Source organism: Paralichthys olivaceus, chromosome 19 (genome assembly GCF_024713975.1).
Source record: "Paralichthys olivaceus isolate ysfri-2021 chromosome 19, ASM2471397v2, whole genome shotgun sequence".
Taxonomy (NCBI): Eukaryota; Metazoa; Chordata; class Actinopteri; order Pleuronectiformes; family Paralichthyidae; genus Paralichthys; species Paralichthys olivaceus.
The window spans coordinates 7845971-7857828 of NC_091111.1; the positions used below are offsets into that span (position 1 = coordinate 7845971).

The 11858-nt window shown below is 39.9% G+C and overlaps 1 protein-coding gene across 4 annotated transcripts in view; it reads left to right on the forward strand.

Annotated features, from left to right (window-relative positions):
• evlb (Enah/Vasp-like b) overlaps positions 1-11321 on the forward strand; it is a 38480-nt gene extending 27159 nt beyond the window's left edge. For 2 of the 4 annotated variants that reach the window (XM_069514790.1, XM_069514791.1), the window contains exons 4-13: positions 5297-5363; positions 7041-7108; positions 7231-7478; positions 7583-7680; positions 7874-7913; positions 8743-8794; positions 9250-9307; positions 9388-9445; positions 9649-9706; positions 10329-10508. In XM_069514790.1, the coding sequence (XP_069370891.1) occupies positions 5297-5363; positions 7041-7108; positions 7231-7478; positions 7583-7680; positions 7874-7913; positions 8743-8794; positions 9250-9307; positions 9388-9445; positions 9649-9706; positions 10329-10366 (785 nt within the window). In that variant the 3' untranslated portion in view covers positions 10367-10508. Of the gene's footprint in view, positions 1-5296; positions 5364-7040; positions 7109-7230; positions 7479-7582; positions 7681-7873; positions 7914-8742; positions 8795-9249; positions 9308-9387; positions 9446-9648; positions 9707-10328 lie in introns of all 4 variants that reach the window. The other 2 variants (XM_069514788.1, XM_069514789.1) reach the window with 2 other exon arrangements.
• Positions 11322-11858: the final 537 nt, after the last annotated feature.

An 11858-nucleotide genomic window follows, 5' to 3' on the forward strand; every position in this document is an offset into this window, starting at 1 on the left:
GTTAACCATTGATGACCTAAGCCTTGGTTCCATCTTACCCCCTGTTTAAGAGGAACAGATCAGCTCACAGCACATTTGCAGTCTGAACTCAAGTCACCAAACATGTGAGCAGATGAAGTGTTTGTCCTGACTCTCATAAAAGTCCTCTTTCAGACAGGAGACCTGAAAGGAAACTTTCTCTGAAATAGCAACTCGTCAAATTACTGGAAGAGATAGAGTTGATGCGATGGTAAATAAATGAAGCCAAATATTAACATGTTGCATATCACTAATGCAGTCAGATCTTGAGAATTCTTGTTGCTTTTTCATCCTTCTTCTCTCTCATCCCTTCATTTCCTGTGACTTCTCTGTTGTCTTTGTGTATCAGACCCGATCAGAGTATGAATATAGATCAGCTTCATTTTGACACCTAGTCCCCTCTGCTGGACACTTTTGGATATAAGTCATGACACAGCATCCTCAGCAAATCATAAGCGAGTACAGATGCTCACCTACAGAGCATCAGCGAAGCCTTTCTACTGTGACATATGTCGTCATAGTGTTATTAAAAATAGATAAGGGGGCACTGCAGCCAGTCACGTCTAAGAATAGCTGAAATCTTTTGTCGTCTTTTGGCATGTCGCTGCTGAACAGGACAGGTTGTGTTAATAATGGATGTGTGGCAGTGTTGAGCTCTCTGTGAATATAAATTGGAGAGTGATAGAATTAGAGACTCAGCTTGCCTGTCATAACTCCAGCAGTAGCAGTGTGTGTGTGTGTGTGTGTGTGTGTGTGTGTGTGTGTGTGTGTGACTCCCCCTGCCGTCCCCTCAAGCCTCTTAATTAGAGTGAGTCATTGAGACGATCTCCCCTGGGTGCTGTGCTAGAGAGCGGATCTTTTCATCTGTCTAACAACACGGGGACGAGGAACAAAGAGGCTCGAGTGACATCAGCCAAACACAAGTGCACAATCACACAAGAGAGGGACACACACACTTGACACACACATAGACTAAACGCCTCAATGTTAGAAGCTTGCTAAAATACAGCAGTGGCCTCAGCTGCATGGGAGGAAACATTATCCTTCCACTATCACATACACTTTGCGTGAATAGCAGCTTTCATAAGACACTTTAACACCTTGTAAAGCAAAGATCAGAATGTGACTCACTCTCTAAGCATGTGTGCCTACACCCTCTAGTGGCAAGGAGGTCAAAATCTTTTTTCAATAATACAACACTGAGATTGTGGCACAAATAATGGGCAATAAAATACTAGAGTTTGGTATTTTACCTATACCTGAGTATTTTAATACTCCAACTCACTGCCAACCACAAGATTCTGCTTCTGTGTTGAAATCATGAAGTGATTCCAGGTTTATTAATTCTGTCAAGTCATTAATCAAGTAAATATACAAAAAATGTGGCCTTGAAAACTTAAAGAATAGTGTTTATTTCTATCCAATCCATATTGAGGATTATGTGATATTGATTATATTAAGTAGGGCTGTAATGATTCAAAACGATACAAACTTCCACAACTTCGTATCACTTTATTAATATAACAAAAGAAAATTAAAACACTATAACATGTGTACATCACAAAATTATTACCCTATTCAAAGTTAGGGGGAAGCTGTATTTTATAGAATGTAGATTAGACCAAACTGCATGAGTTAATGACAGTTTTGGTCCAATCATTATTTAATCATCAGTCAAGCTGGTTCAATTAGCCCAAGATGAATTAAGAGCAGACCTCCTGTACACCTGCTTTTTATTACTTTGTGTTAGAGTCTATTAAAGTTTGTGTGCTGGAGCTCAGGAGGTAGAGTGGGTCATCCACTAACCAGAAGGTCAGTGGTTCACTTCCAGTTGAGTCTCCCTCATGTGTTCCAAGGGCAAACTACTGTGCCTCAAATTGCCCCTGACAGAGAACTGCTGCACATACACATTTACATACACTTACTTACTGAATGTGTGTAAATGGCAGAAACTATACTGTAAGGTGCTTTGAGAAAATACAAATGCAAACTATTTCAGTTCTGTATTATTTTTATGACATTTGATTGAGTAAATAATTTATTGACTAATTACAGACATTTTTTTTGATTTTGGATGTTGGACAACAGTAGTTGTCACAAATGTCAGCACAAGTTCTATTTAGTTGCAAGCATCTGAAGCTTTCCATCCTAATTCTTTACAGCATGTGAAAATTAAGATTTTATATTCCCATTGTTAATTTCCCAACCTGGGAAAAGCAGTTCCATTCAAGATCTAAATGTGTGACGCTCAGTCTGACACAGAGATACATTAGGATGAGCCTCCTGCAGTATGTGCGTGTGTGTGCATCGCATCAGGCCGCACAGCCTACAGACAAACACGACCTTTTGAAACATTAACCAGAGCTGCTCGCTGCGCTGCTGCTGCTGCTGCTGCTCTTGCCTCTGCCGGGAGGTGTGGATTACAAGAAGATGACAGATGATACAGTGGCTGGGTGGAGGAGGGGAGAAACACAGGTGAGGAGAGAGAGGGATGTGATGGAGGGGGAGGAAGAGGAGGAGGAGGGAAAGTAGCCGAAGGCGAGAGATGGTCAGCGGGGAGTGGGTCTGTCAGTGCCTCTGTGTCTGCTACAGCCGGTTCCTCTTCTTCAGCATGTCATGTAGGTAGTAAAGCTCTGTGTGTCTGTGTTTGAACCTCTGTGTGACAACTTTATCATTCTAAGTGTGTGTGTGTGTGTTGTATGTGTGTGTTTGTGTGTTTGTGTGTGTGTGTGTGTGTGTGTGTGTGTGTGTTGTGTGTGTGTACCTCGTACTTCAACAGTTGCAGTGTCCATTCCTACAAGTGTGTGACTCTGATTGGACAGTTAGTCTGGCCATCGGCTGTTATTATAGTTAAACTGTTATTCTAAAGTTACATGACAATCATAACGTAAATGAAGCCAACAACATCTTGTTTGGCTGCTTATAACACAAGTTAAAGCACTGCACTTTTCTACATGGCTCTTAATGAAAAGTATTATTTAAGGTATCATTAATGCATTATATAAAGTGCTATTTTTCAACATATTTATTTTGAGAATTTTTTGATTGATTGATTATGAATCCGTTCAGATCTGGTGTTAACATCTGTCCTGAGTGATCCCAAATGAGTTTTCAGTGCGCCCTGAGATGTGATCACAACTTTCGAAAGACAGGACAAAGTTTACATCTACATATTAAAAAAAATAAATAAAATAAAGCTAGATTGTGCCTTTCCTCTTTGAAGGCTGTCAGCCACTCCACAATTTACATACTAATGTTTTTTATTTCCACTGTGATATATTAAACTAGATTTGTAAAAGGAAAATAAAGACTCAAAACATAGTCTGCTATAATTGCTTCCTTTACTCACTCTTTTTCAACAGATTATGCCGATTTTCCACTTTCTCTTGACATTTTATGGATTCAATTAATTACCTTCAGTCTGTGCCCATTGTAAAAGAGATCAATTGGAATCTATTGTTCTAAACCAAAAATAATGTGCAGTTTAAAAATCTGACTTTGGTCAAGTAACTGCAGAAACCAACAAAAACAGAAACCAATTTTATCATAGACTACACGCTGTGAGTGTAAGCAAGTAAAATACCAGGAGCGGGCGTAAATGTGTGTGCGTGTGTGTGTGTGTGTGTAGGATACGGTATCTGATAGTAGGCATGAGTAAGGTCTTTTGTAGTCCCGTGTTATTTTGGAGTATCTGTTACTTGATCAATGGCAGCCATTAGCACCATTGGCTCAGAGTCACTTCCATTAGAGATGTGAGCAGGGGAGAGAATCACCAGTGAGCATTGACCCAGAAAAGGGCCCGACTGTGTCGAGCTGTAAAACTGTGATGTACGGGACAAGTTTCATTAGACAGGACGGTTACAGTGTCTTTGGAGGACACAAATGTTTTTGTGTTTTTACCCTCTACAACAATCCCCATTAGCACGTACAAGGAAAGAAATCATAAATCAACAAAATAAAAGTATTTTCACTGCGTCTTTGGTCCTGTAACTTTGAAAAGGTTTAAGACTTCAAGATATTTTTAAATTACAGAAAGAGACCAATGCCAAGACAAGTGTTAATTTCAGAACCTTTCTTGTGAAGTCGTTCTCAGGAGGAACAACGAAGATTAGTGTTGTCCCAGAGGAGTTCAGTGATGTGAAAACTGATGATCCACTCCAATTTGATTGTTCTCCATGAGCATGACGTCCTCTCGTCCTCATCTTGTCGTGTCTAAAATTGATTATGCTCCCTATCTGGCTCTGCATCTGAGAGGCCTCACTCGTGGTATTAAATGGATTAAATCTCAAAAGCCTTGCAGCTTGTGTCGCATCGTAAACAAGAGGGGGGGGGGCTGGAGAGAGTCACAGATCCTTGATTTTGAGGGTCCTCTTCTGTGACTTCTCAACTTCAATTAAGTGACTTCAGGTCATTTAAGACAAAATAGTCCTTGTTGATTTTGATGAAAGCAGGAAGGAAGATGCAGTATTTTCAAAAAGTGACAGATTTGCCTGAAAGCTATAAAAACGTTGTCCCATGAGTGAAGGTGGACTCCAGAAGCTGCAGCGTCAACAACCACAGTCAATTGAGTTTTCTCTATTTTCAACTAAAGAGTGTTCGCTTGTAACTCCCTTCACCCGCTCTATTTTTACTTTCCCTAACACGTCTCAGAAAATGGCTTTTCATTGCAGAATATCATTTGTCTCTGATTGATTTGTGAATGTATGTGTGTGTGTGTGTGTGTGTGTGTGTGTGTGTGTGTGTGTGTGTGTGTGTGTGTGTGTGTGTGTGTGTGTGTGCGTGTTTGTGCTCAATTTTACATTTAACTAAATTAAATATGTCAAAAGACACCGATACCCAGACAACGGTGCATGTACACTTGTGCGTGACGGGTATAGTCTTCTCAGAGAATATTGAGAATCAAATGGAGCATCATGTATCCCTAATAGAGCATTGTGGGTAACAGAAGAGCAGTGTGACGTCAGGGCTTAGCACCTCAGTCTTGAGCTGTGGCACCGTATCATGTTCTTCTTGCCCATGATAGAAAAGCGGAAAATATCAATTTATGTTCATTTACCTAGAGTGAGGGCTTGATCTGCTTTTCATTTCACATTACTGAAGAAAGAGGACTTCATCATCAACTGCTGTTTAATTCCCTGTCAGTGGGGCGTTAATTGTCTTGACTGGCACAAATCTTCATTAAGGTTGTAAAGCTCATGATGGATTGTTGAGCTTAGCTTCACTTTATCCATCTCACGTTCTTACTCTGTTTTCACTCTTCATTCTTCTTCTTCTTCAGGTCCAGCTGTCCAGCGCCAAGTCCAGAATGGGCCGAGTTCAGATGAGATAGAAGTTCAGAGAGCAAGGTAAAACATATCCACTGAGAACTGAATTTTGAAAGGAGATAAATGATCCTCTTCTATATTTAGAGCCGTGACATTTACTGTCTGCTCCCAAAATGTTTACTGCTGAGGTTCCTCGTATTTCAGCTCAGGTATCTGTGGACATTTTACTGACTTATCTCCAAACTAGTGGATGAACTGTAAGTGAACTCAGTCTGAACAGCATGTGTTAGCATGGTTAGGATTAGGGTAGATGGTGCACTCCCATGTGTCTGACAACCTGTCACACGGAGAGAGAGAGTATTGACATTTATTCCTATCCTCTTTCATCTCTCTCCTCCCCTTTAATATGCCATTACAGTACTAACTCAGACAGTGAGCTTTAAAAAAAACTGCTCTAACACAAGAAGGCCCTTTTTATTTTGAATTGTAGTGGCAGATTGTAGAATCCAAAAATAATGGAAAATGGAGTAGTATTTAAAATGCTGCTCGGGGCAGTTTCCATGGTTTACTAAGCAAGCGTACATTTGTTCCACTGTGGCTACTGTTCCTCTTTCCCCTTCAGAGACACACTCAGACACAACTAGGTCTTTGTTGCTGTTTTTAAACCTGTTTCATCTCTGCCTATTGGTTCATCCAAATGCCAAATGCCAGGGCTTAAAAGAACAAATATAATGGGAGTTACAGCTCTATCTGATCCCATGTCTGCTAAACTGTACCTCAGGCACAAAGGATTACAGTTGTGATTGTGAGGGGAGATTGTGTGCTTATGTGTGTGGGTTTTTGTGTGTGTGTGTGTGTGTGTCAGCAGATGCAAATTAATTTGACTTCTCTCCAGTGGTAGCGAGGAGGTATTACTCAGCAGCAGTGCTCCCGCTGTGTGGGCTGCTGTCACGTCGGTCAGGTTGCTGTCTCAGCACTTCAAAACACAGCTGGAAAATTCTACTTCCTCTCCATGAGCTGTCTCCCTCTCTCTCTCTGTCTCTCTCTCCTGAGTGGTGACATACATATGGCTCTAGCATCAAACACAGGGATGAGAGTAAAGATGAGGAAGGTTCAATGGCAGCGGTGAGATGGAGGCAGATGAAGTGGGGAGCGGGTTTGGATAGACGAGAGGAAAGACGTTTTACTTAGAGCTGTAACGTTAAAATGGAAAATGTCAAAACATCATCCGAAATGTGTAGACTAGTCATTGACTTCAAGTCATGTTGAGTCTACAAACTGCACAAATCAAAGCTGCCTGCAGCAAAGTGACAGAAACAGAAAAAAAACCCATCCCACATTTTCCACAAAATCTAGAAACCTTGGAAAATAAAGTTGCCCTAAAAAAACAGCATAGTTTAGTTGCAACTCCAAGATCAGGACGTATCATAGTTATCCATTTCTCTCATCTATCTATCTATCTATCTGTCTGTCTACTTGTATATCCATTTATCCATCTACCCATCTATCCATCTATCTATAGCTGGTGCACAACTGGTCGTTTGATTTCTGGATTAGAAATCGTTTTAATCACTGTGCTTTGGGCGTGCTGACATTTAAAGTGTCCCAGTGTGGTTTGAAGACAGGAGGACTTTTCTCTGGTCGCCAGTATGAGAGTGTCGGCTGAACTCAGGCCAATAAAAATGACAGAATCACAGATAAGACATGTGGTTTGTGATATTAAGTGACCAGCTGTGTGTTTTCTTCCTGTCCCTGTAGGCAGATGATGGAGCAGCAGCAGCAGATGCAGGCGCACATGGAGCGGGAGCGACGGACCTCCAACTCAGGTACTCACATAAGTCGACTGGCATTTATATAGTGAAACAATTTTATTGTTTAGTAAAATATGTTTTATCATTATCTAAGTGCAGGTACATATAAAAAAAAATGTGTCACACTCTCCCTCAAGGTTCTCCTTTCCAAGGCCACCCTGCTGTGCTCTCTGTGGCCCCACCAGTAGTACCTCCCCCAATGAACATGGGCGGCCCTCCTCCCCCTCCACCACCGCCGGGACCTCCACCACCCTCAGCAGGGGCACCCCAGCCTCCTCTCCCACCGCCACTACCCATGGGTGTTGGGAGTCACGGGGATGAGTCGCCTGGGCAGACGGGACTCGCCGCGATGATCGCTGGAGCCAAACTGCGTCGCGTTCAGAGAGTGAGACACTGATTTATCCTTGTGGCTTTTGATGACTCAGAATATTAGTGGTTTATTTCTCAGAAACGTGACGGACATGTGCACTACCTTTCCTCTCCCCTCAGCCCGAGGACAGCTCCTCAAGCGCCAAAAACGATGCCAACCGAACAAGTGGAGGCAGCGGAGGACTGATGGAGGAGATGAACGCTCTGTTGGCACGAAGGTCAGAGCAATGCATAGAGAAAACCACAAAACCTATATCCTGACAGCAAATTGGACAATAATTGGTCACTGAATTGTTTAATCAATGTGTGATTCAGCATCTATTGGTGATCATTATCATTATTGCACCAGTTAAAACTATTGACAATCCTGGATTCAGCCTTGTTCTTACTCGAGGTTTCTTCTTTCCCCAGAAGGAAAGCAGCCTCAGAGAAGCCGGAGGACAGCCAAAACGTGAGTGAATGAGTGAGAACAGTGATGATATGTGATTCACGCTGCTTGTGCTCTCTGACAGATTTATCACGGTAATTAGGATGATGACTCTGGTGATTAGATGAGTGTGATAATGATGCCACTGCCACTTTGGCTGTATCTTAATTTGAGTTATTTGCATAGGGATTAAAAACATTGATGCAAACTGATAAAATAACACACAGGCATAGTCAGAGTGCAGTGAGGAAAAAGTGACTGAGGAATTAGTGACTGAAAAATAAATGCAAATGATCAAGTGTTAAAATTTAAGAGGTTTAATTGTCTTATGTGCAGTAAAATGAGCATCGCATCATACTATGAAGTTCTTACTTTGCAAGTCCTCCATTGACACAAGATTAAATACAAAATTAAAACAGACATAATCAATTAATCACATTTAATTTGTACAGCCCATATTTACAAATCACTACTACAAGTAGAATAGATATGTATACACATGTAAACCTATGTCATTATTTACAAGAGTCATGGGAAAAGACAATGTCTAACATAAATGGAGAAGTGTATCAGTGACAATTGTAATCATAGTGGTATTGACAATAATGTTAGTGTATGTGGGCAGGAATATTCAAGCAATCTAGATGTGATCATAATCCACGATCAGCTGCCACCACGAAGTCAAGTCAGTCACATGTATTGATTGACTTTAATGGGATGAAGAGGGAGAGGAGGAGAAGCTCCGTGTGATTTAACATAAAAAATGTAACACAAATGAACCTTATTAACAAATGACAGTGTCCATAATGACGATGAGGTTGTGATGCTTATTGATACCTGTGTCTTTCTTCAGGATGATCCAAATTGTCCGTCACCCAGCACCCGGGGTGGACAGAACGCCACAGGTGGGGAAAACTAATTCTATGAAGTGTTTTGTGTAATATAATGCAAGTGGTTTGAGCATCTTCTGTTGTGTTAGTAAAGTCAGACATATTTAAAATTAAAGATACACCGTGCAGACAGTCACGTGTCACTGTGGAAGAAAATGTCTTTTAAATGCTGAACAGCAGGCAGCCTTAATTGAATCGTTCTGCTCTGTATCAGTGTATTAAGAGGGATGATGATCCTCCATGAAATGATCAGTGAGAGTAAATTGTTCCATGTATCACACGTTACTAAACAAGTCAATCAGGTTTTCACTTTGTAACATGTATCTACACAACAATGTCTCTCTCAAGAGCAGAGTCAGAAATGCAAATCACCTCTGATGTAAATATGTGTGTAATCTACACATGTTCTACTGTTTGTAAGTCCCTGCTGGTTATTCCATCTAATTGTTCCCGGCTCCTTTAACATCTAGATGGTGCAAAAAAGCCGTGGGACCGAGCCAACTCTGCAGACAGGTCCATGGTCTCAAGGTGAGAGCTGGAAGTGTTGGATACGTCTGTGGAGCACAGCAGCAGCACTGAATCTAACAGAGATATTTATTATCATGCAGGGTACGGCCCGTGGGGAGTGGCAGTGACACAGACGCAGACCTCGATAGAATGAAACAGGTAAAAAAAAAAGAAAATTAAATTAACACTCACGAGGTTTGTGTTTTCTTGACAGTGTTGCCTTTGCTCTCCAAATATCATTTCCCAAGAAATGATTTGGATTGGAAAAAATGTTTTTGCTAGCTCTCCATGTACAATGATTTCTATTGTAAGTAGAAATATGTGATTTTCCATAAACACGTCATTTGTTCTTGCTTCACCAGGAAATCTTGGAAGAGGTGTTCCGTGAATTGCACAAAGTGAAGGATGAAATCATCGATGGTACGTTTCATTATGTCTTGTAACAGACAGAAATGGGGTTAATCAATCAAAATGAAAGAATATTTTCTTTCTTTAAAATACACTAGTGAATGTTTGATGGGAAATCTACCCAGTGGGATGGTGGGAGTTTGGTAGTTATGTAGAGATGTGACCACTGGGTTGCACTAGAATCCCAGAAAACTGAATGTTGTAATTTCATGAAAACCTTTAACTCATCAGCTTGCAGCAAAGCAGAGATAATGTATCATCTCTCACAGATATTAACAATATAAATAACTTTATTAGATTCATTAAATCAAAACTTATTGTTATTTCCAGATTAGCTGTCAAACAACTCACATGCCAACCTATAGAGTTAATTTGCATCACATTTAAAAGAATATGTATATATATATATATATATAGTGCGGCCAAATTGATTGACCTAATAAAATATTTGTTTTGAATTAACTAAAATAGTATAGTAAGCTTTTATTTTATTTATAAAAATGTTTATTGTATTTACCTTGGGTAACCATAGGGAAATCAATAAGTTATTATGTTCTCTACATAATCTCTGACTTGTCACATTAGAACCTGAACAGTCAAACTAAACTTGTTCCTATGTTTTTTCTCTTTGCAGCCATTAGACATGAACTCAGTCGAATTAGTACGACATAATCTCTCAGAGCTGCTCCCCGACATGAACCACCTTTTCGAACCCTTGCCCCTGAAGCAGCTGCTGTGGCCCTGAGGAGGAGAAGTCAGGGACGAAGGCCCAAACTGTGACATCCACTCACCCTGTTCAGCTGTGGTGTTGAAGCAATGCAGCGACGTTGATCTAACACCTCAGGCGTGTCTGTGTAACATTTGGTTTGTGTGTTTGGAGACAAAGATGTGAATGGGGCACACTTTCGCACTGATTCCTCTGATTTATAAACATTTTCTGTCCGTTTGTCAGACCAGCTCGCCCCTCTGTCCTCGGCCCAAAGGAAAATAATAAAATGTATATGATTTTATTTGTCTTCTGTTTGTTTTTTTAATTATTGCTATCATTTTCATTATTATTGCTATCATTTTTATGATTGTCTATGTCATGTTAATATGAGTAGTAGTAGTGTAGCTAGTACAATGGTAACAATGAGGAAATGATAATGAGAATATGATAGTAACAATAATGTTGATAATTATCATTGCACATCATTTTACGTCGGCCTTTTGTATTTTATATTGGTTCTTTTCATTTGGTTTGGTTTTAGATACACTTGCAATCACATTCCAAAAAATATTTCTCATCATAATTCCCAGAACATTTAAAAAAAAAAAAGTTTTTTATCCTTTTGGCCAACACAGCTATGTATGGCAGAAAAAAACAGGCTCAGACCTGAAACCAAGGGTGGGATAAACTTCTTTGGATATTGCAATCGTATAAAAAATGAAATAATACACCAGAGTATTTGTGATCATGTTGTTAATAAAATGTTTATTGGCTGCAAGGGTATGGTGAAGTATTGTTCATTTTATTCTCTCCTTTTATGACAAAGTGCTTCCTGGTTGGACAACAACAAAAAAGACGAGTTTAAAGTGAATTTAAATAAAACTGTGAACAATGTCTCGGATAAATGAGGCCATCTCATTCCTTTTGTGTTGTCTGGGTGCTATTTTGAATCCTGTCTGACTCCAATTTTTATTTTCACTCTTTCATTTTAACACAAAAAGCTGTTTTTGTTGAATATGAGCCATAAATTACAGCCAGTGCCGCACAAAGGAGTGTGAAACATCTGAGCTGTTTCTGAGAAACCTTATTGTGCTATTAAAGTGAGGCACACAGTGTAGGAGGCTGTTGGACTTAATTGGCATGCAAGTATTATATTACATTTAGCTGATGCTTTTATCCAAAGCGACTTACATTAAGTGTTTTCAACCATGAGGGTGCAAACCCAGAGCAGCAAGAATCAAGTACAATTAGTATATTATATATGTGTTCCTTTAAGGCCCTATAGTTGCTGTAGCTTCTAGTAAGGAAATACATTTTTATATTTAACATATTTTCAGCTCAAGCGTATTAGCTATAGATAAATACTCCATCATTACCATCCACTAAATTAAACTGGTGGAGACATGTAATTGAATATTTGGGTGATATTGAGCTTATGTGATGTTGGCATGAGTT